This window comes from Branchiostoma belcheri, unplaced genomic scaffold (genome assembly GCF_001625305.1).
Source record: "Branchiostoma belcheri isolate BF01 breed outbred unplaced genomic scaffold, Haploidv18h27 scaffold17, whole genome shotgun sequence".
Taxonomy (NCBI): Eukaryota; Metazoa; Chordata; class Leptocardii; order Amphioxiformes; family Branchiostomatidae; genus Branchiostoma; species Branchiostoma belcheri.
In genome coordinates this window covers 1,591,251-1,617,122 of record NW_017803157.1, presented here as the reverse complement: position 1 = coordinate 1,617,122, position 25,872 = coordinate 1,591,251, and the positions used below count along the sequence as shown (strand labels likewise).

General features: G+C 38.9%; 1 protein-coding gene across 1 annotated transcript in view; it reads left to right on the top strand.

Annotated features, from left to right (window-relative positions):
• LOC109466768 (rap guanine nucleotide exchange factor 2-like) overlaps positions 1-25,872 on the top strand; it is a 94,775-nt gene that overhangs the window by 7,738 nt on the left and 61,165 nt on the right. Inside the window, 2 exon segments of the mRNA XM_019764590.1 lie at positions 13,641-13,711; positions 17,307-17,363. Coding sequence (XP_019620149.1) covers positions 13,641-13,711; positions 17,307-17,363 — 128 coding nt within the window.

The following is a 25,872-nucleotide window of genomic DNA, read 5'->3' as shown; positions in this document are numbered from 1 at the left end:
GGTTCTAGATATTTATTGGTGGTTACCAAAAATTAACTCCTCACCTAGCATGATTTTATTTTGCATTTAGCCCATCTGGGCAGGAATATGCAATAAAGTTTATTCATTTAAATTCATTTAAACATTTAAATGTTTCAAGTTGAATGTGAAGTATGAAATGGCAGTAAATGTTAGAGACAGATTTCCATATCCAGAATATTTTTTGTTTTGCCACCCTGAAAATGCATTGGATGCCTTCATTTTTTTTTCTCGTCCTGTCTTTGTTGTGATTTTCAGCATGTATGGAAGGAACCGTCTTGTTATGCAAAACTTTTCAAAAGTGATCCCATTTATAGCAGGTACCTTTTGGGGTCTAGTACATCAAATGTTTCTACTTCCTCACTCCTGAATAGGATAAGACATCTATTGTGTGTTACTGAGCAAATAACCCCAGTGTGGGACCACAACTGGTTCAGTGGAGGACAGAGAATTTCCGGTCATGTTTCTGAATGAAAGCCATAGAAAATCTCGCTCCCAGCTGTTTCCAGTCTCAGGTATTGTTATGCAGTTTCATTCATGCCTCTCAGCTCCCTGGTATGGACTGTCTTTGGGTCAGCCTTGTCCCCTTTCTGTGGACACAGCAAATCTCAGACAGATCTCCTAGTTTGACCACCAGCACACAACATGTTTGGACGGTCCAACAATCAAATGGATAAGACTTCTATAAGTTCTAAAGAAGTAGTCGATCACTGGACTTAATTCGTTTGGGTCTTATTATGATCTCCAAGTTTGGCCATCAGCATACAAAACATGTGTTTGTAGTTGAACCAGCGGACTTCTATTTGTTTGGGCCTTATTTCACAATTCACTGCCAATGCTTAGTTAGGCATTCTAGCTCAATCTTAATATTCTTAGGACAGCCCAACATTGTTCGAAACATAAAGTTAAAAAATGTCCCAACTTGAAGATGTGAGTTTTGTGAGAACATGTTATACTTATACCAACATATTTTATTGCAAGATGACGACAAATTCTACAGAACATTGCTCTGTAAGGTACTGTTCACCTGAGGCAAATATATCCATGACACATGGTTTCAGCAATAGGAATTGACACTTACTTGGGTATAAGCTCATTACTGATTCTACCTCATAATCACTCCCATGCTTTGGCCTTTATGGTAGAACGTATGAGATGACATTTGTCGATGTGCTATTTCATAGTGAGTAGTATGTACAATGACAGAGTTCTTTCATAGTACATGATATCATTGTTGTGTCAATAAACTTCATGATATAAATGTTTGTAAGATAATGGTATACAGTATATTGATTAAAATGTATACAGTAGATTATTGATTTTATCATATGAATTATGATATACTGAACAGACATGTCCGATTCAAAGGTTTACAATTTATCTCGGGTTGAATATTACTTGTCAAAAACAGAGAACAAAGTGGTTGAAGTTTATGGAAAAATCAAACAAGTTTGTTAGTTACGTACTAGAAACTTGAGAACTGATTATACTAGACGCTGGCATACTCTCCAAGCAGAGGTTTGGGGTTACTTTTGGCGTGTTTTTAGGCTTTTTTTTATCGGGGTTTCTCTTTTGCAATGAAAATTTTTTTTCTTTTTGGGTGAGAAAAAAAGTTCATTGCAAAAGAGAAACCCTGATAAAAAAGCCTAAAAACACGCCAAAAATAACCCCAAACCTCTGCTTAGAGAGTAATGCTGGCGTACATTTAGATTTGTATACAGGCTAATTCTGATGAGGAAGTAACCTTTGAGTCAGCCCCCCCTTTCATGCTTTTGTGTTCCTTTTGTTATGTATACTCTTCTGTCTGACCAGAGCAGAAACAGCTGAATGTATTTGTCACTGTTTAAATCACAGAAGAGAAAGGCTGACTGTCTAACAAAAGAGAGATTAGCCCTCCTGGTATCATGGGGTAATTATAAAGCCTAGTTCTGACCATACTTGACAATGGGAGGTTTGTTACTGTGTAACGTAACTTGTTAAATGGTAATTCTAACATCCTGATTTTTTGTTTTGCTAATGAGGCAGTGAGTTTATTTCTTGTTAATTTGATATTAATGAAAGAACTGAATTTTCCATAATCAAAACACTTTTATTACATCTTGGTAGTAGTACTAGTAGGGGCTGTTCTTGCTTGTCTATGGTGGATAAAATTTGGAAAAAAAAAACATGTAGTGTAGATTGATTTTTTCTAAAGCCTGTGTCTTCAGAAACGTTCAAATTTTTTTACAGTAGCCTCTTGTACAGTTGTTCCCAGTGCGTGTTTGTGTTTTTTTTTGGGAAGGAGGTGGGGGCACTGATTTTCACTCTTTCTAAATTATTTTTGGATTGCACAAGCTTCTCTGACTGCCTTCCCTGGAACGCCTGTTTTTTTTGCTGCCGACAATATACAGTAATAATGATTACGATGATTGCATGTGCTTCTCTCTGAATAACTACTGAAAGCCTTCCCTAGAATGTGGAAGGCACATTATGCTAAAGAGATGAAATTACAATTTGCCATGATGAACATCGAAAATGAAATATTTTCAACCTCGTGATAAATGCAGCACAATTTTATTGCACAGCATGACATCATGATGAAGTATAACAAGGTAGCCTGCATTAGTAGTGCAGGTAACGTGAACTCTGCCTGAATTTGAGAGATGGTTGATGGAGGAAAATGACATTAGTGCCTCCACACACCGGCTTCATTTCCTCACAAACCAAATTAAGCTGGAAGTTAGCAGTACTTAACGATCATTTGTCAGGCTTCAAACTTGCCTTCTAATCTAAGTCTTCTCACACAGGGCTCGAAATACTGGGTGCATTTATGTACAGGGAAAATTGGAGCTGTGCAGGTATTTTTGATGTCTACCGTACCTGCACTGGTCCATGTAAACGTACTGGGTATATATACGTAATGTGTATATATGTATATATATATATGTAAGTGGACTAATCTTTGGGTTGTCCTCAGCTCATGTTTAGAAAATAATAAGAAATGGTATGAAAGAAATGATTGAAAGGACGACCCAGAAACAAGTTGGTCACAAGGTGATTAGCCTAAATGTTAATGAGACCAGGTATAAAGGTAGCGTCCTGGCTAAAGCCAACGCTTATTTACACTTTAACACATTCCTCAGGTAACCAATGCCTGTGTTTATGGCCCATTGTGCGCTGGTATGTTTATGGGCCGTGTGTAAACAAGAAGTACAGAGATGTTCCAAATGTGACCAGGGTAAGCGGCTAAAGTTGGACGTCTGTGGTTTTTGTTGCTGTCCGGATCGTTTCAAGTCATCTTGGTACGTAAAGTGCTTCTATCAGACTATCACAGTATCAGTATGCACTGTCAGTAACTGGTAAGTATTATAATATGTAAACTTGGGAATCATCAGTGTATTTCCCATACACCAACCTGTTTTAACAACTTGAAAACAGTTCCCTCTCACTCAGCTTGAAATGGCAGGAAGTTGAGATGATATCTTTTAAATGTAATATCATTTAAGTCAATGATAATCAGACTAAACCTTTGAGGGATGTGGTACCTTTACCAGTGACTGCCACTGCCAGGACTGAATTCTAGCGGAAATTATTTATGTTTACTTTGGTGACTTCTCTTCCTCAGTAACAAGAAGATGCCATAAAATTAGTAGATTCCACGTATTGTGTCTTAGAAATTGATATATCCGTGTAAGTAAACTTGTTATGACATAACCTATTAGCCCCAGAAGAAGTTTAGGACCTGTCTTTGGTGAAAATTAAAATGTGGCCTAGCAAATATTTTTGTTGCCATGTAGATACATCCGTAGTAGCGTACGTACATACGTCCTGACAAAAAACGTAAATTGCGACCTTTGACCATGTCACAATGAGAAATTCATTGGACCATTATGGCCATTATAAAAGTGTGTATGTATCTCTGATTTCCATAATGTGCATGGAGAAATGTGTGAAGAGCTAAAAATAACATTGAATTCGTGGCACTGCATCCTTGAAACATGGCAACTGTGTTTCACTGTTTGTCCATAGTGTTGTTGGTAAGATCAAGAACTTGTTTGTCTTAATCGGTAACCTTTAAATCAAACTTGTGGAAGAAAACTTGTGATAGAATCTAGGTCAAAGTGACCCAGTCGAGGGCGATATTTTGAATTTTTTGTATCGTTGTATTTTGGAAGCAGGCCTCGAAATTGGTACTGCATATGCAGGTTAGTGCAGGTAAAATTGGAGCTTTGTATTTAGATATCAAACATGGTACATATATACTGCTTTCCTAGTATTAGTGACTCCTACTCATTCGTGAGAGTAGATCATTTGCTACTTGCACAGAAAATTGCAATAATTCTCTCTCTCTCTCTCTCTCTCTCTCTCTCTCTCTCTCTCTCTCACTCTCTTTCTCTTCCTGTGTTTGTGTATGTCTTGCAAATTCTGTTAAAGGAATGCTGAGGTGTACTTTTAACCTTGGGTACTGAGGAAATGCGTGTACCAGACACAAGTCTGCCTGTTTAGTCCAAGGGGACATGTTGGATTCCTGCATGCATGGTACAAGGATTTGAAGAAACTACGTACTGTAAATTACTTCATGTTCATAAAGGAGGGCCTGCAAGGGGGGGTCCCGACAATGCTCTACGCTGAATTCGGAAAACTCTCGATTACGCTTTACGATAAATTCCATGTAAATTCCACAACGCATTACGTAGAATTAAAACGGCAAATACGTTCTACGCAAAAATATTGGAGCGGTCCGTCTACGCTCTACGTAGAATTAAAACGGCTGATTACGCTCTACGGAACAGGGCTTGAGGGCCCCCATAAAGAACATTCGCAGTCTGAGAAAAATGGACATGTTTGTGGAACTATACGTTTGTGGTGGCAGCAGTTGCAGCAAAAAGAAAGTCGGTGAATAATTTGTTCACGGTAATGATAAGTTCGTATCAAAGTATCAAAGGTGACCGGGAAAACCGTGAATATAAAAGTACTGTGAAAATGTTGTGATTTACGGTATGCAGTGCCTACCTTGCATGATGTAATACCTGTGTGCTTTGGAGACTACCTGTCAGATGCATTTAACTGTCAGATAATTTTTGAGTCAATATTTTTGTTATCTGTTTTGTCTTAGCCGCACTGAAAATCTATCCCATTAGAAGAGGAACAATATGGTTATCAGGGCTTGAAATACTTTTTCACTTATATGCGAAATTGATCTTAATATGAAGCTATATAACAGAACTTTTCAGAATTTGTTTCTCAATAAGCAGGAAGTAGTGAAAAAGATGTCTCGGAGTTTAAAAATTTTTGGGAAATACAATGCTTGGATTCCTCTACTCTCCAAGCAGATCATAATATGGTGGCAAGGCAGTATCCATTGGCCAGAGGAGTGTCCATTTAGCCACTGGGTGGCCAATGAATACTGTCTGGCCAATTTGATGCTGTCTTTTGCTGACACCGAGACATCTGCTTGGAGCCCTACATGCAAAAATTCTGGCGAGAATCCTGCTGACATGATGTGGGTATTTCGAGTCCAGGTTATCATGCAGTCAGTTGTGCAGAAATGTCCAGATGGTCAATCGATCGACCTGGATAATCATATCTGGCTGTTCTCAATATGAAAGACACTACACGATACAGCATCTGTTGCCTGAGAAATTACATGCTTTGTCAAGCACCGTGCTATCTTAATCTACCTGTGGTCAAATGTACCTGACTGCAGATGCTCTTTTCCTGTTTCTTTCTTAGCAACCCTTAGCAAATCAACAGTACTGATATGTGACTGTCAGCAACTGATCAGTTACTTAACAACTCATTTCAGTAACATATCAGTAAGAGCAGCTTATCTGTCACTACTGTAATGTAACTGACAAGTATTATCCTAACTAATATCTTACTGACAGTTACTGTCTTGACAGTATTAACAGGATAATACATACTGGCAATTACTGAAATGCTACTGTAAGACAAGACAAACATAATCCTTTAGCCATTTACTGATTTAGGTATAAATCTATTCCACCATCTCATCTCAACCACCACCCCAGCTCTTCATATTCACTTCTCTTTCCCTCTTAGCCCCATGAATCTTTTGATGCCATTCTTTCCTGTATATGTTTGCACTTGGAAGTGAGATAATCCTCGGCACTCGCCCCAGACGTTGTGTAATTTGCATGTAACAGTCAGAGACAGGTGGTGCCTGTATACTAATGAGAGCCAGCGTTGAAAGGGCACGCTCCAACACTGGGGAGTGAGGCCTAGGAAAAAAAAAAGTTGTGTTTCCTGTTTCCCGACCAACCCTAGCCGTTTTTGTGTGGACTCCTGCAAGGGACAGAAGTTTTTCGAGTTGATCAACCTTTTCTAGCTCCATGATCTGACACCTGTGTGATGAAACATCGTATAATGACTATAATTAGTTTTCCAATATTGGCATTTTAAATATGCAGTGTCCTCATGCAATATTTACTTTGTTAATCTGTATTGTATAAGTTGGATCACTATATACATTTAGAGATTGCCAAGTCTAAAAAAAAAGAGAAAGAAAAAGAAAAGATAATCCCGACCTACCGACCCTAATTTTTTCAGGACTGGAACAGGAAACACAACATTTTTTTTCCTTGGCCTGAGGACAACCTGAGAGCCATGATTCTGTCACGGCTGTTTACACGTCAGAAGTACAAAGTACAGCTTAAATTACATCAACGTTAAGTGATGGCAGGTATTCTGGCTTGTTAGACTAGAGGTTTGTCCAATTACTAGGCACATTGTAGCATGATGTCATGAATAAAATGTAGTTATTACCTTCGCCAAGAAGGTTATGTTTTCAGGGGCGTTCGTGTATGTGTGTGTGTGTGTGTGTGTGTGTCTGTCTGTCTGTCTGTCTGTAAACACGATAACTTGAGAAGGCCTTGATGGATTGTCTTGATACTTGGTAGGTGGGTAGGTCTTGATGAGACCTCAAAATGATTAGATTTTGGACCCCCTAGCGGCTTGTTATGGTACTGCAGCTGAACTTCCGGTTTTGATATCTCATGATCTAGACATGCTATGGTGATGAAATTTAGATGGTAGGTAGCTCTTGTGCTGGGAAAGAAGTGACGTGAGTTTAGGCCCCCTAGCGGCTTGCTCTGGAACTGCAGGGATAAATTCTTGAAAATATTCAAAAGGGGATAACTCAAGAACCGGTTGACGGATCGTCGTGATTTTTGGTATGTAGGTAGCTTACGTGATGCTTGATATAATTATGTGACAATTATGCAAATATGGATGTAATTTGCATAATTTATGGGGAAATTCTATAAATCAGCTGCATTCCATGATAGGACAATTGAAGCTTGTGACATTGGTAATTGACAACGAGAGAAACACAAGAAGATGTTGATTATGTTAATAATGACTTAATTTGCATAATTAATGAGAAATTTTATAATTATGTAATGAAAACTGCCTGGAATTTCATACTTGTGGTATTTGAAAGTTAAATTGAGGTGAACATCATTAAGCATAATTTATTCAAATCAGGACCTCATTTGCATAATTTATTAGGAAATGCTAGAATGCATTCTTTGTTAATATAAGACTGTCTTTTGGTTGAGATTATGATAAAATGATATAATTCATGAAAATTAGGTTCCTATTTCTTAAATCAGGGGGGAATAATCTAATCTAAACTTTGTCAGTCATAAAGATTAACATCATTTGGCGAAGGTATGAGATCGGGGAACTCTAGTTTTCTACTGAAATGAACTGAAAGTGGGGAAAATGAAGTGGTCAATTTTGAGAAGAAGTTTTTATTACATTTTAGTTTTAATGCAATATTAATCAAATCCTATGAGACTGAATTATTATATTTGATATGGAATAAAATTGGAAGGCAGGTCTGCATTATTTCATACACAGCTATTTTCTCACTGCCTATTATTTTGTTACAGGATTTCATAAATTTGTTGGTTTACTAGATTTAATACTTGAAATCTGTAGCAACGTCAGTCATCAAACAAGTAAAAAGTTGTGGAATATGCTCCCCTGGGGAAAATTTAGAAATCATGACCCTCTGAAATTTGCTATTTCTTGCATTTTTAGAGAAAATTTTGCTGGCAAACAGCTTAGTTACTCTTTCCATATCTTAAAACGCTGATTTTTGTCCTTCAAAGATGATGGATTGACCAAAATGTTTGTCTGCCATGAGCGGCAAAATTCCGTCAAATGACAGAAAGACGGATACTGGCTCGCACACAGTATGAACCTTTCAACCTGTCCCTGTACCCAGATGTGTGGAAACAACAAAGTTAGTGAAGAACGCTGTCTTTCCGGAGGTCGGTCAGACTAGCTATGTTGCACTTAGCTGCAACTTGTGTGAGGCAGCATTCAGGAAGAAAGATGAAAGATTTGCTGTACGTCGGATGAAATGTTTTATGTTCTTGAACCTTCGTCTAAGAGATGAAAACATATTCCACATTCTACTCCTTTGCCCCAGGACTTAATTTGTGTTGATGGAAAGGGGAAAATATAAAGCAAAAAAACAACACTGAAGAAAAAAATATCACACAAATGTTACATGGACCACAAAATTAAAGTAAATTCACAGATTTACAAAGTTAATGCACAAGGCTGTTGAGTATATGCAAGGCACTATATAACTTTTTAGTAAAAGTAAAAGAACATTTTTTTGCTGAATAGCAAAATTATATTCAAAGTTACAAATGTATCTTGTGCAGACTTTCAGATCCTCCTTTTTCCGGTCCTTCAGAAAGCTACATACAAAAGCTCCATTCTGAGGACCTCTTCTCAAGTCAATATTTGGTCTCCAGTTGAAGTGAAGGCCCACTCCTGGTCAGGCAGAATGGGCAGTGGTCAGGTGCTGGGCATTAGGCACCTTTGTTTGATGTTTTTACTGTAGCTGCTTGAGCCTCAAGAGCTGATACCGGGAGCATTTGGCGACCAATTATTTCAGAATTCTGGTGAATCTGGCCAGAATTTGATTTGAATTACATGTATGTAGGTGTAGGGACCAGTTTTAGCCTTGATGTTTTACTGTAGCTGCTTGAGCCTCAAGAGCAGATACTGGGACCATTTGGCAACCAATTATTTCAGAATTCTGGTGAATCTGGCCAGAATTTGATTTGAATTACATGTATGTAGGTGTAGGGACCAGTTTTAGCCTTGATGTTGTACTGTAGCTGCTTGAGCCTCAAGAACAGATACCGGGAGCATTTGTCAACCAATTATTTCAGAATTCAGCTGAATCTGGCCAGAATTTCGTCAGAATTATGTGGGGATGGGGACCGGTTTAGCTTGATTAGGTGCAGAGGAACAGGTACAGGTCTGAAAATGAACCTGGACCCGATTAGGCCTAGGAAAAAAATATTGTGTTTCCTGTTTCCCGACTGACCCTAGAAAAAACTGCAGACCCTACCTTTTTTTTGTGTGTGGACCCCTGCGAGGGATATTCGGAGCTGATCAACCTTTTCTAGCTCCATGATCTAACACCTGAGTGATGAAACATTGTACAATCAGTTTTCCAATAGAAATAGAGAAATAGAGGATAGAAAAAATGGTCGGTCAGAAAACTTTACAATTTTCCATATCAACATCTGCTTGGAGATCAATTCCATTATTGGTAGCAATCAATTGTCTGGACCCTTTCCCCAGTGACACACTAGTCCTGCCGCCACCCCAACGGTAATAAAATCGTTATATCTACGATCGACGCACAGCAAACACTGAGAATTAATTAACGAGCCCAAATGGTGATTGAAAGAACATTCGGTGAATGGTCTGCTCTGCACCTGTCACAGGGACATGTGGTTATCATGTCAAGCATATTGAATTATTGAATAGATGTTACATTTTCATCATGATTTGATATTATAAGCAGCTGGTTTTATTTACAGAAATGAATTGGCGGCCTCTATTGAAGGTAAATTGCTGTCTACAAATGGGTCACGAGCATGTTAATATGATTAGTGGCCTTTGCAATTGTTATCAGTGAGTTTGAACAGAGGGGTCGAGTTTTAGAGTAGTCAAAGTGTTTTTAAATCCATTCAGCAGCATTCTGTGGTTGAAATGGGTGTGGTTAGGGAGTAAATGATGATCTAGGAATGTGGTAATGACACTAGAAGGCTTCATTTTTTTGCCTAACTGTGCAATTTTTTATGAATCTGTTAATGTGTTATGAAAATTGATGTTTTTCCTGGCATTTTTGGTGACATTTTTGCAAGTAACATGTTTTCTGTTAATTGTTCTTGTAAATTTTTTCCAGCAGTCTTTTGGTGAAAGATTATTTAAGTTCTTGTTCTAAATATTATGAATGAAGAAAAGGTTTGCTGGTCCTGAAGCTGCAGTACTTCCTATTGTAGTTAGGGGGAGCTGCAATATTACTGGTACTACTGGTATTACTTGTGGGGTGTTCTAAACCCAAAGAGACCATTTATCTGTAAAATAGAAGTAAGCCTGTGAAAAAAGAGCTTCATGTTTCGTGTTTAAGTTTGTTTGGATCCAAGATAAGTGTAGTCAATATTTCTATGGTCGTCAATGTACTTATATTAAGTTGCAACAAATTATGAAAAGTGTAATTACGGTACATTGTATTTACGTGAAAGGTTTAATGGATAAATGATCTATTTTCGTACTCCTGCCCAATCCTCGCTCATGTAATTTATCTCAAATGGCTTTCCTCAATCCTCGCCTTCAACAGTTATCTCCTTTTTTATCATCCACCAGTTTTAATTAACCCATTAATCTCACCCAACAAGACCTCTTGAGAGCCATTGAGCCTCCAGTGTTGATGTAGGTGCTGTACTAGACTGATATGCTATCAGCTAGACTAGGCTGTTATGTTTCCCTTTGCTATACCGTCATTTGCATATAGATATCCTTGCGCTGATGAAAAACTGTACACCAGAATTGATAATACTGTATCCAATATAACATCTGTGTCCATAATATCACCAGGGTCCATAATATCCCCACCTTGAGAAAAAGTGTGCTTAAAGATATTTTTACTGCAACATACTTTTGGTATGCACTTCTGCACACCTCAAATGTACATACCTAGGGTATGTTGCAGTAAAAATATCTTTAAGCACACTATTTATCAAGGTGGCGATATTATGGACCCTGGTGATATTATGGACACAGATGTTAGAGGATAATAAGGATATTATTTGACTTATCATATATATGAAGTACTTCACACCTGTATACGTTTTAAGCTTCTTAATTTGCAAATTTGTCTGTGAGTGTTTTTTTTTGTTTAAACTTAATGTATTAGTTTCCAATGTCCATGTTATTTGTGTGGCACCAGGGACTGTGAAATCTCCAATGCAGCATGCATGCATAATGAGCTGTAGCCAGTGCCACCTTCTGTGCTCTGATCCATTGATCTCATGTTTGCCTAGCAAGTCAAGCGTGCTTGTCGCTCTCTCTCTCTGCCACTCTGAGATTTCCCGCTCTTCTCGCTAGTCTGTGCTGGGATTTTTAACCCTCTGCCTGCTGCGTAAGAAAGATTTGGTGGCCAAGCAGGTGTACTTCAGTGGGCTGAAGGTTTAGAGAGCATACTGTACGTACTAGACCCCCTTCTGGAGGTTTCTGTTTCGGAGGAAGAAAGGTAACCACCATTTTACAGGTTTAGGTTGGTGAGAGAAGTCCAGTACCGCAGCTGTCAAGCTCTATTTGTTGTGGAAATGTACGTTAATGAACACGACTGCAGTATATGTATATCATATATAGCAATGTCTGTGTGATTGCCTTCATTTTGTAATGTCTACTGTTGTCAAAATGATATTATTAGGATATTATTGATATCTGTCCATATCTTTAGGCCTACAACCACAAGCATGCTTAGATTTGGGAATTCTACTTCCCCCAGTCTATAGATATTTTGTCAATGCAGCTTTACAAGTAGAGGCTCAGGAAGTAACATAACATGTCGTTCTGGTATTAATTTTTGCCATGTAACAATAAGTTTTTATTCTAAAAGGGTGTTCTGCCAAATAGAATGCAAAATGGTTCATTATGCTTGGTACTGGTACCCTTTAGCAATTTTGAGAAATTAAACCTGATACAAAATATGTACGTTTGTGTCCAGGCTGGACTTTTAAATCAATCTTTAAAGCGCTCACTATATTATGCATGTTAGTCATGGTATTAGATGAAATATCATGTTATCAGCCACAAATCAAATGTCTACAGCTCTATTTGTAGGGTAAATAGTTACTATGCATTATATTTACTGTGTTCCAAATTGCTAGCAAAACCCTGGGCTTGCTTTTTTTTTACAGCTAAGGGTCCCCTTTGATGTTGCATAACCATCTATTACCTATGGGGAGTGTGTATGCCATTAGCACCCAGAACTAGGGACTAATCATATGTTAGGGTTTTATAGGAATTGAGTGTATTCTTCATACCAGTCATACTCGATGAGAAAGTGTTAGGTGCAGGATAAGGTAGATTCATGTGTTTTGTTGGTGTTAGCATGGTAATTTCACAGTCACGTGGTAAGAAACCATACAGGGATGTGTATTCTGTGTTTGTGTGAAAACAGTTAATTAAACACATTGATAGTTGGCTAGGAATTGTAGGGGATATTGAAATGGAAATCACTTGTGTTTCTCCCTTTTATGTTTTTCCCTCAGGACCTGAGTGTTCTAGCTGAAGCCAGCCTGAATTTTTTTTCAGTCATCTCAATTTTGTTTGACGTAAATCATGTCGAGTGCCATTTAGGCACAACAATATTAGGGGGTATGCTTGCTTCTCCAGGAAAATTGTAGAAATCTTGACCCTCTGAAAAGCTATTCCCTGCATTTTTTGTGGCAAATAAGCTCAGTTTAATCTATAGATTAATGAAAATTCTCCCTCTATATGTTTACATGCTGATTTTTGTCCATAAAAGATAACGGATTGGGCGAAATTTTGGCCGTTATCACGGTTATGACCCAAAATTCCATCAAATGACAGAAAGACGGACACTGGCTACAACTGACAGTACTAGTACTCAGGACCTTCAAGCAATTAGAGTTGGGTTGTTTGTCTTGCCTTTCTTTCTCTTTTTCTGAGAGATCCTTTCCCTGATCCTGATGCCATTACGCCTGCATGCCCCAAACATTTATCGTTGGAAGATTGAGACTTCAGATGCACTTGTCGACGATTTCCAACCTTGATGTTGATTGGCTAGAGTAAGGGAACCCTCAGAGTCGGAAAGGCTATATCAGCAGGACTCGAAATCCTTTTTTTCTGCATACCTGAACTGGTGTGGGTAATTTTCTGTAGGTATGCAGAATAAAAAGGATTTTAACTGGGGACTGTCACTCAGAAGTTAGGAAGTATGGATCTCAATAAGATTAGTGTTAAACCATTGCCATTATTTCTTTTTCACTTCATAGTTGGTAACAGTCAATGCAACAAATAAAAATCTGCATATACCTACATGTACTGTATAAACCTGATACATTGACCAGTGCAGGTTAAGTGCAGGTAGACACCAGAAATACCTGCACAGCTTCAATTTTACCTGCACCAACCTGCAATATTAATTATTATGCACCCAGTATTTCGAGCCCTGATGTTGAGTTGGCTAGACTAGGATCATGAAACCTTTTGAAGACGTTGCAGGTAACGGCAGAATGCTAATGGTTTTTCTCCTCCGTTCTGTTCCTCAGGACCAACAGATCATCCACTCCAACCTCCATGGCATCGAGGCCTTCGCTTCGCTACGAGAGTCGGCCCTGAGGTAAGCACACAAAACGCTCCTGACATTCGCTGTTCCTAAAGACATCCAGGACGATTTCATGCAGCAAAATGAGAAATATCCAAGGCATGAGGAAATCTGTCTGACATTTACTGCCATTTCTTAGCACATTTTCTTCATTGTGTCATACTTGAAGCGTTTGAAGCAGCCCCAAAACAAGCTACGTGAGGAGTCTCTTCATTTTCTGTGAACCATACGAAACAAGCAGTTGTTTTCCATCAGTGACATCACATTTTTGCCTCACAGATGTCAGTATACTAGTATGATTATATACACATGTAGCAGGGTTGATTCAACTTGAATGACAAAGAATGACAAGAAAATTAACTTTGAAAATACACTTTTGCCACCCTGAAATTGCATTGGATGCCTTTAAAAGCTTACGTAAGCCACAGGCTCTTAATTTAGGCTGGACCAGAAAAGGTTGTGAATGGATAGAGTGACTGCATGTAGAGGATATGCTATAATGCACACCAAATGCAAGAAATGCAATCATCTGGACCAGTGAATAGGAAGATTGAGAATTTCTGCACAGCTCCAATTTAAGCAGCATGCATGCAAGGTCTGGTTTCAGCTTTTATGATTCAGGGCTGGAAAAAAAACAAAACAAGAGTGCCAGGATCTAATACCTTTGAAACAACGCCCTGCAGTTCCAGAACAAGCTTCTAGGAGGTCCAAACTTATGTGACTTCTTCCAGAGCAAAAAAACAAACAAACCTATGAACCGTTGAAAATTTGTCTATCATGTCTAGATCACGAGATATCGAAAACGGAAGGTCTGCTGAAGAACCATAACAAGATATGATACATGTACGATGTATATTTTGTCTATCCCCAGTTTGCATATGTTGGAGTTGTAACCCAAAACATGTTTGAAGAAAACGTGGCAGGGGGTTGTGCATTCCAGGATTCATTGAAGTGAAATTGCTGAAATTAGCAAGGAGTGCAAGAGAACATTTACCAATTTGTTTCCTCAAGGTCTAAGAATTATCAATGGGAAGAAATGTCAAGTTGAATTTCATGCTTCTTAGAGGTCTGCCTTCTTGGATTTATTCAAGGTCAAACTTGACAAAAGGTTGTGACCTTGGCTTTCCATACTGAAAGGAAAATCTCCAAATGGGATCACAGTTTACATCTTTGTAGTGCATTCCGTACATTTATGTGGAATCAACATCTTCAAATACCTCTCAAAACTGAGGACACTACAAATTCGTGTAGAAAAGCAAAATGAATGTATCTTTTTGAGAAATCAAATGAAAACATTGAATTTTTACATTCAATTGGATTTGTAGAGAAGGAAACATATTTCACATCAGTAAAGGTTTCAGACCTTTTCTCCATAAGGAATATGCTAGTCTTTAGAGGTTTGTTTCTGATTCCCTTTGGCGATTTCCTTTCAGCATTTGCCTGACCTCAGGTCATGCACAAGTTCATGCCTGCCAAATGTTGGAAGGAGGTACATGTATTTCTGTTATTATCTGAAGCTGATGCCCACAAAACAGTGGATATCGATTTGGAAAACCTTTATTGACTAGTCATCATCTTCATACTGATTAGATAATTGTCTAAAATTCCTTAATCATCTTCTATTTCTTGACGAGCATGTTGCCCACCGTACATGTCCTAAATAAAAGTAAAAATCAATCGTTGAAGAGGTTCATCAGTCACGTAAAATTAACAGTTAGTAGAATATTCCTCAATCAGTGACTGTTTTTGAAAGGTAGAAACACGTACCTCCAGATTTCAAAACCCCAAAAATCAATCAACTTCATTTCGACTCTCTTGGTTCCATACTGTGAGATATTATTAATATATCTACCCCGTCCCTAATGAGAGCTCTATCTTTTTCCAGCTCTGTCAAATCTGGATGATTTCCAACAAGAAGCAATTTAATCAAAACCCGCACATCCCTCACGAGATACATTTTCATCATAGGATCTTCTGCATACGGCCCACCTGGGCTGTTGTGAAATATGCAGCCGCCCTTTTGCTCGTATTTCATCATAGGTAGAGTTGGGATTTGCGATAGTTAATATTCTACACCCCTGCCAGGTTTAGATTGTTTCCATTGACATGTTAGATGATATATGTGGTGTCAGGAGGTAGAGGTAGTGGGACCGCCTACTGTGTAACATGGTGGCTTTTTTTGGCTCTTGCTAAATTGATTGAACAAAATCTTAAATGATGGGTAGTTGGGGGGTGGGGCATGTACAGGTAGGTCTAATCATTGAAAATCAGTGAGGAGTATGAATTGAAATCAGATATAAATTTGTGAAAGTCCACCCCTTTTTTTACCTTGGTGCCTCAAGTTATGTTAGCATTAGGACGATGTAAAAGGTCTATTCTCATATCTTTACAAAGTAGAAAAGAAATGCAAAATGCACACAGTAAATGTCAGCACAGGAAATGCGAAATCCTTTATGATTTGGGACCCTTTTTGAGACATATCATAAAGGTCACAGAGCTGCATTTACGTCAATGCAGTAATGGGCATTCCCACCAGACATCCTTTTGAAAGATTTGATGCAATGTAGACATTCTGACAAAATATATTCAACATTGAATGAATGAATCTGGAGACAGTCAAAGAAAAAAAAGACATCCAATTCCAAAGGTCCTAACGATAAATAAGAATAAGAAATTACATATGGCACGGAGCAAAAACGACCAAGTATGCTTTTTATAATAATTTCCTTAAAAAATATAATTGTCAAGTATTAGGTGAAGTAAAACGTTTCGCAAAGGCCTTGTGGCATAAAAAGGCATGCAGACACACTAATGTCCCCACCATTATAAAAGCCCTCTCCCTGCCCTCTCCACATGGGTTCCCTGATACTATCATCCACTTACTTCAGACAAAATTGTCTGCTGCTGCCAATTGTTGTTGTACAAAATTCCTTTACATCTCTCTCTCCATTACCAACATTACTAGGGGCTGTCATTCATTGCTTTGGTGTAACTGCTGAGTCAATATGCCTGGGTCTAATTAGCACAGTAATTAGTTTGGTATACTGCCATTAATTAGGATTAATGTGTTATGCTATCAAATTACCACACTTTTTTTCTTCCTTTCCCTAACCCATGACTGATGTTATTTTTGCAGCAGTAATTTTCAAATTTCAAAGAAGTCAAAAAAATCGTGATGTGTATATATATCTGCATTATAGAAATTGTGGAATTTTCAGGGTCTGGTGGCCATTTGACAGCAGTGTGTGATATGTACAGTATACACACAGATTGGAGCTGGCAAAAGATAGCCCCAACTCATCTGCATAACATTATCATTCCACAATACCCTCAGGGGTCAAAGGCCTTCAGTTCCAAGGAATGTGGATGTCTCCATATTTAAAAGGAGGGGTGTTCTTTATACCTCTTTTCTTGTAATGGTCCAGGAAAATTGAGAAGAAATAATTACTTGGTTTCAAGGATTATATTTTGTATTTTTATCACAGTTTGATGTGGATGGTGTGTATGATTTGGGGAAGAAAATTTTATTCACCCCCGTTATGAGAATGAACTTTTCCAATGACATCATGGGCTAACTGCCTGTCCCCATTTCCCCTTGTGTTGCTCACAGGGCCATGTGTAAAACTGTCCGCTATGAATGGCACGACGCGAACACACTGCTCTATCGGTGAGTACAAACCCTTCTTTAACCTCCTCTGTACATTCTGTAGTCTGTTCATGAGTTAGGGATGTGTTGTGTCGCTTATAGACCTGTCTATGGAGACAGTTGTGTGTTGATATGCACACCGGAAGACACTCCAAAATCACAACAATACTGTCAATTGCTCCATGACGCACAGAAACCTTGTTTTCTTTTGAGATTTTTCACAAACATAAACTCAGTGTGGCACTGTCTTTTTGTCCACTTTGTTACTCTAGAATCTGTTGTTGTTTACCCTTGTATAGTCAAAGTGGACAGTCACAAATTATGGGCCCTGTGATGTCAGTGTGAATATGTATTGATATGCTAATCATGGGGAAAGGTTTACAAACCAGAGTGGTTACGCTATACACAATTAGCACTGATTTTTCTTCGTATACCTCCGCTGTACCATTGGGAAAGATGCCTAATTTCTCAAAACTGAGTGGGTGGAGAAGCTGGTAATCAAATAAGCTCCCGTGCCTGGAAAATGTCCCGACCAAGATAGATCTGTGGGTGATATCTTACCCAGATAATTGTACATCCTGCATGCTTGTCTACTGGAGACAAATGTGGTAAAGTCATTTTCTAGTGTCCCCAGCTGAGGCCAAGCACTGGGGAGGGCATCCATGTGTTTTGGTGATAGGAAGTCTGGGATTTTGGACAGGTTTCGGTTTATTTTCTTTTTTACGGACCATTTGGAATGGGTCAAGTTAGACATTTCTGTGATTGGTGAAAAACTGTACAGTGGGATCCATTTACTGTACTAGTAGGTGTAATTTTGGTTGAGATAGGAAGTTTGGGATTTTAGACAAAGTTTTCGTTTGATTCCTTTTTTACGGACAATTTGTAAGGATTTCGGGTCAAGATTATGAAGATAGAGATTTCTGTGATTGGTGAAAAACAGTTAACTGTACACTTGGATCTATATCTATATACGTAGGTATAACTATAATTGTATTGGAGGCCCCTCTCTGTCTGCCATCTTGAGATTTATCTCTCAATTGTGTGCAGAACTCGGGCGTTCAAAAGGGGTCGTGGAATCTGTCTGTTTGGATTCTAAAGGGGACGGTACCGGAGCGAAAAGGTCAACAGCTCGCCTTGTTGGAACAGGTTCTGGACACTTTCCCATGTCCTTTTGTCGGCCCGGGTTTTCTGGACTGCCACCAGAGACAACTGGTTCAGATTGGAAGTGTCGGTTCAAGAGACCAGAGCACAGATTTATACCATAAAAGACCATTTTACATACTCCTTTTCTTTCCAAACCACCTAAAACCTTCCGTAGATTACAAAATCTTTGCTGCAAAACGAAGTAGTCATGTAATTAGGACCTTTTAAAAGGTGTGTATTACCATGTGTATTGTACGGTGGGAAACTAGTGTAGTATAGACTGTCACCTCGACTCACCTGTCTAGTACATGTAAATTTAACCATGATATCTTCTCAATAGGATATCAGTGTTCTACATGTACTACTACAGGAAGTTCTAGTCAGTGGTCTATTTCAGTATTTGACAGAATTTTGCTGCTCATGATGGACAAAATTTGCCCAATCTGTCATCTTGGACAGGAAAAATTGGTGTGTAAAAATGACATTCTACTCAGCTTAGTCTAACAACAAAATTAGCCCCTCAAAATGCAGGAGAAAACAGAACTGAGCTCAGATAACGAAAAAAATTGAGGCTGGCAAGAACACGGCACGAAATGTCTGCTGTATTGTGATTTATATAATGCCTGTCCAAGATTGGATGCTGTATACCTTAGACCCACTGGTGGACAAATCCCAGGCCTGCCCGGAAAAATGCCTTGTTATATTTTCGCAAGTTGACCCGTCAGTACGGCATTCCAGTACTCTGCTCCGAGTGGCACGCTTTTCTCTGGTGCCACTTTCACAGCTTGTCAAGACAAAACTAATGAGTGTCCCACTACAAACCATTATCTATCATGGAGAGGGTGGTGTTTGAAACCTGAGTGTTCTACTTTTTGTCAGCGTCTGTCTTTCTGTCATTTGACAGTGTTTTGCTGCTCATGCCACAGACAATTTTGTCCAATCTGTCATCTCTGATGGACAAAAATCAGCGTCTACCAACAACATTTGGCCCTCAAATTACAGAAAATATCCTTTCAAAATTTTCAATTTTCCTGGTGAGCATGCCTCCCTACCTAGTATTGTCAGGCCTTTGGCGTACTATGACATGGTGTTATGTCACACAAAACTGAGATGACAGAAAAAAATTTCAGGCTGGCAGGAATGTAACTGTTTGAATAAGCCCTCAAGATTGCTTTATATATCCTGACGGCTTCCCTGGTTTTGACAGGAACATAGACATGTGGTCATCAAGGAAGTGACTGACAGCTGAGAACTCAACACATCCTTCCTGACCCCAGAAGCCTTGTCGTTATTAAAACTTGTGATCATAACAAATCCCCGCCTTTCTTTTAATGGTCCAGCCCACCCTGGGGCCCTGATTTGCGACCATCTTGTGTGGCGAGGGATTCTTTCTCCTGTTGTCCTTTCACAGCTGCCGATGTTGAGTTACACCTTGGTGCTGGCTTTTGAAGATCAGCGCTGACTTCCTCTGTGGTCTAACCTCTCCATGTGGCTCCGGAACGGAGCATTTTTTAAAGACAAGATCACGGTCAAGTCTGGCTGGTTTTGGTGTTGTTTTTTTTTTTCAAAGACACCCAAAGTGATTTCACTCACTGGATTTTCGAAGTCAACTTTCTTTTTATTGAATTATTTCATGTCGTAACTTGTATCTATTTCCATAACACACTGATATCTGTGAGGCAAAAATGCGATGTCAATATCAGACAGATTTTGTCATCCAGTTAATTTTTTTGTTTTGCCGCTCTGCCTTCAAATCAATTCGTTCAAAAATGACTGATTAAGTCATTCTTATACCGACAGTGCTGTTGATAACTGTATGTAAAATTTGTAGTGGTAAACGTTATCACTACACAGTTTACAGTTTACATAAGGATTTGAGAAATATTCAGGTCGTAATGCACTGAATATCTGAGGGTTTAGAAGGGCCAACTGGGACATAGTTGATAGGAACTGTACACTCACTGAGCACCAGTGTCAAGCAAAACTAACCAGGTTACCTATATCTGAGAATGGCATTCAGCATATCCAAATGGCTGACTCTTTAGCTAGGCGTTTGCCTGTGTACCTGATATGTAACATTACTCTTTTTAATTCAAATTGCCTATTGGTGAAATTTGTAAGCTCTTGCCTTTTAGACCAAATGCCACTTTAATTAGTTCAATAACATGCAACGGCATTCTGCTTAGCGATATTAATGTTCTCTTCTACAGATAACAGAAATTCATATTTATGGAATTATGCATTAATGAATGACTCCATTATCACAAGTAAATATGCGAATATGGACAAGCCAAATACGTCTGTATAATGCCTGTCTCCTGAAAAAGAGCATTATGTTATGATTTTCAATCAGTCTTTATAGCTGATCAGATAAAAAGATCAATTTCTATATCTGTTAAAACGTCTCTTGATCTTATCAATATTAAATGCCTGTAGAGTAAAAGGATAGAGAAAAATGATATCATCTCATGCATCAAATATTCTCACAGGACAGATTTATTCTGAGCTTTACCTACAGATTTATCCAAATAGACCCCTTGAGATATGGGATGTACCATTGTATGTGTGTATGGGGGTGTTAATGTCTTGATGTACAAATGTTTATAATAGATCTTGGTATTACAATAATCTCCCCAGTTTACTTGTATATATAGTGGGTTCATTAAAATTCAACTTCAAAGGTTTGAACTGGAACCTACTAGAAGAAAATGACCTTTTTGTATGATTAGTTGGTACCTTAGACATATTAGAGCATGTTATATTCATGTTGGAGCAAACATCATGGCCATACAAGTAGAATTAATTGAATATTGGCATTGAGTCACAGTGCACAGTGCATATTATGCACCTTGGTACAGGTAAAATTGGGGCCGTGCAATTATTTCTGATGTCTACCTGTACCTTACCTGCACTGATCCATGAATTATGTGTATATACAAATGTAGATGTATGAGGAGTGCATGTACATGTATGTAGAAAAAATTGATCCCTGGCATGCAAGTACATGTACAGTGTACTTGCATACTGTACACTGTAGGATTAATTGATAAATGACATGTAGTCAGAAAGACAAGAAGCAGAAAGGTAGGATTAACTGGATTCAATTTGAACAGAGATAAAGCAGAGTACTTATCAATTCTCGAGACCTCCAGTCACCATATCTGGAAAACCTCTTGGAGTCTCCAGTATTAATGGTTCAGCAAAATCCACCAAACTTCATCACTACCACATGAGACCGACAACAGGTTTCCCTCATGTAAATAGAAACAGGCTGAAGTGGCTTTGTAAAAATAACTTCAGTCATGTGTTATTCCTGCCTGTGTCATGTGTAGGAATAGGTTGGCAACTGGCTTTGATCTGGTCAAGTTACACTGAATACACTGAATTTGTAGCACTCACAGCTTTGTGCTTGTGTCTTGCTCTCCAAAATATGATATAGATTTACAGTGTAGTACCTTTTACTACTGTTATACTATAACCAGGTCCAGGTTCAAGTCCAGGTATGGTTTTCTTGACTTGGATCTGATCAAGCTGAACCTGTTCCCACTCCTAAACTGAACACTCCCTTTCTTTTCATCAGTGTTACAGCCAGTCAGACCCAGTGAAACAGTTGTCAGGTCACAGGAGATTTGCCTGCAACCATAAATGAGACGTAGAGAATCAATTCGCCCAGGTGTTGAGTAAGAAACATGTCGGCATGACAGCCAAAATCCTAGAACAACATCACCGTGACAAATTGAGCGCTGTCACCTGTTAGGACCTGCCAGGAGAGTTGGCAGTTTGGGGCAATAACAGACAGATAAGGAACCACAAGTGGAGGAGGCATTGTCACTTCTCATAAGGTGGCTGTCACCTGTCATAGCAAGGGTACTGGAATATACATCACAGTAGCAACAGTCATGATCTCTATATAGGGGTGAATTCTACATGAAGGGGCAAACCGTGAATGATGCCACTACTTTCAACAATGAAACTCTAGTAATGGAGCTGCGCACAAGTGTTTAAAGTCAGTATCATTGGAATATTGCTCTAGCCTACAAGTAGAAAATAATATCATTTTTAATTGGCGCTAGTTGTAACTTGACTATTTCTTGGGTTGCCAATACTTGCCATGCCCCTTTCAATAATGATGACGTCATTGATAGCAAAAATGTAAAAAAAAAAAAAAAATTTCAACTTCAAGTGTGGTTTTAATTTTTCTCCTATCCACGTGAATCCAGACAATTTTATCCATAGTGGGAACAGAACTTTAGACAAGATATATGCTAGCATTACAGTCTGGTGCCAGCATAGCATGGGTGGAACTTCAAGTCACAACATAGACCCATAAAGTAAAGTTATAGTAATTTAAAACATCTTTTAAGTTAAATAACTCTTTCCAGTGTCTAAATCCTGCCGTAAGATTTGAATGACTTACCGTCTGTGAAAATCTTTTAGCAAAAAATACAGATGAATGAAAAGGTCGTGTGAAAGTTCAGATCATGGCCTGAATTCTTTGTATGGTGTGTTTTAGAAACCCCCCACACACCCTTTCAGGGCTCTTCCCAAGCAAAATTATGAAGCAAGGGTGCTCCCCCTTTCCCCAAAATCTTAGCACCCCTCCCAAAATATTCAAATGTAGCGTTTTCCCTCAGTATTTTCATGAAAATTTCCTGATTTTTCATCAACAGATTAAGAATTTCTGTATGGTGTTCTAGAAACCCCCTATACGTCCTCTGCAAAGGCCACGAATGGGAGCAGCTTTGCCCAGATGTGTGTCCTGAACTGCAAGGTCATGCCAGATTGCCTGTCTGAAGTGATTTGCCTGCTGCTATTCTGGTGGCGGTGGGTTCATTAGGGGCTGCACTGAATGAATGAATGTCTGCATTATGGGGGAATGATGAATCTGCTGTATTCAGCCAGAAGCTTTAATCAGATTCACAGCAGCAGTTACTCGGGTTAGGATTCAGGAACATGAAGGTTGATGTCTCATTGTTACCTTACACAGCCTTACAGGCTGCTTGATTGATTGATGAACCTAAGATTTGCCCTGTGAAGAACTCAGGTTCATTACTGTTAGAAATCCCCATCTGCAGTCTGCTTTTTGGAGATACGTTTTCAATATTGCAAAAGAAAAATTAAGCAACCTGCAATTTTGCTATCTGAAAAAAATCAGGCTAGTAGTAGGGATTCAGTGGTGTTGGCATGAATATTGTGTATTTCTAGAAAGTATTTCCATATTGCAGAACAAAATATTGCAGGTTGAAAAAGTACTTTTACCACTGTAGATATAAGGCCATACTCAGGACTGTCCACATGTATTTTAGCAGATATGTGATATCTATCTAATAATAACAGGTTGAAAGGCACTTTTTCCTCTGCAAAAAATTCTCGGAAAAGCCCTTTCCATAATGTGCTTGAAGCAGCTGCAGCTTGCTGGTTGCAGAACAAGTGCAAGATTATCTGTTTATGTAAGGCACCCTGGCAAGACCAACAATAATATTGACATGTAGATGCATGTTCCCCTTTGTTTGAAGCACACGCCCATGTAGCCCACTGGCCATACTTCCTGTCAATAGACAAGAGGAGTCAAGTATATCGTGATCAGCAGAACTAGTATAGGTATACACACAGGAACTGTCAGCATTCCTGTTTATATTTGAATTACATTTCCTCCCCGTTTCAACAGTCCGAAGGCATACCGTGCCACTTGTTTTTGTTGTACAAATGTAAGTACACAGTACGTAGTAACTTTTGTTTAATGCAAGTACATGACGTATGTAGGTATACCTATTCTTGCTGTTGCCGAGTGTAAGTCTATGGAGGAACTCTTATTTTGAGTTACAGGCAGGCAGTTGCCTTTTAGGCAGGATGTTGGAAAACTCCATTGTAGAATTCCAGTCATCACTCTTTACGATGTCTCTAGGATATGGCCTTTTGGTATGTATCATACAACGTGTTATGAAAGGTGGTAATCCACATAATGCCAGCCGCATGCCCAGACCGCCGGTTGCCCAGAGGCAAGTTCATTTGTTGTAACATGGCCACGCGTCATGTCACACCACAGTTCAGCGCGGCTGGCATGCACAAGCCTGGAGCTGATTCACTTTACAACCTCAACCGTGAAGAAGGCAACTTGTGCCATTGTTGGATTCATAATGTCACTGTCGTTCCGTGTTACTGGATGCATCACTGATTTTTAACTACTGTCTGTACTAGCTACTCTGACATGAGGATGGGACTAGGTAAAGGTAAAGTTAACTAGCTGCTAGAGCCTTCTGTGTGAAAACTTGTCACAATGGAATCATGGATACGAGAAATCCTGACATGTTTCCTGAAACTTCAGGTGTGTAAGTGAGTTTGTTCTTGGACTTGGTTGTGTTACTGGATGCATCACTGATTTTTAACTACTAACTACTACTACTAGAGCCTTCTGTGTGAAAACTTGTCAATGGAATCATGGATGCAAGAAATCCTGACATGTTTCGTCTTGAAACTTCAGGTGTGTATGTGAGTTTGTCGTTGTACTTGGTTGTGTACAGTAAACATGGGCCTTAGAAAGGACTTCAAAATTCGTAGAGTTCGCTGTTACTCATGTCAATATTTGGATTCTTGCAAGTATGCAGTATGGTAGATTTGTAGGAAGGGAGGGGAGATTTTGTAACCGCAGATTGATAAGAATGATAAGAAAGTCCACCCACACAGTTGATGCAAGTCACTCTGATTTCTTGTCACTTTTCATAAGTTTTGTCAAAGAATTTTTTTCTTGCTTTCCTCTGTTGTACTTGTAGCCCAACTAAATCCGGCTCCATTGACAGCAAGAGATTATGTCACACACGCCAACTCTTTTAGTCAGGATCCCTGGATTTGTGTACCAAGCTTTGACGTACATCCTCCTACATAAATGTTTGGCACTGTTGTCTGAATTCCTGTGGTAGACAGTATGGCAAGTTTACTGTTGTGCTCTTGACTGCAGTCAACCTCGAAGGATGTAACCCATCCAGCAATTTATTGATTGTAATAACCTGTTCTGTCCTTCATGAAGGGAAATGTTGGACTGCTGAAGGGTTTATTCCTGACAGTGACAGCGTGGACATTTCCCAATGACCCTCAGGACAGGACGAGCAGGAAATACTTCAGACTACTTTAGTTCCTTTTATTATCCGGCAGCAAAAGTTCACAGAAAAATTGAGGTGTTCATGGAACTGTATGTTCACGGTGGTGGCAGGTGCAGCAAAAGTTGGCGAATTATTTGTAAGCGTAACGTTGTTATTTTGATAAATTTGCAGTACAGAACTGTGAGAAAGAACACATGAAAAATCAGGAAGTACTGAATTTAGGTATGAGAGTAACAGTATTTTATAAAATTTATATCAAATTGATGAATTACTGAGAAATTTTTTATGCG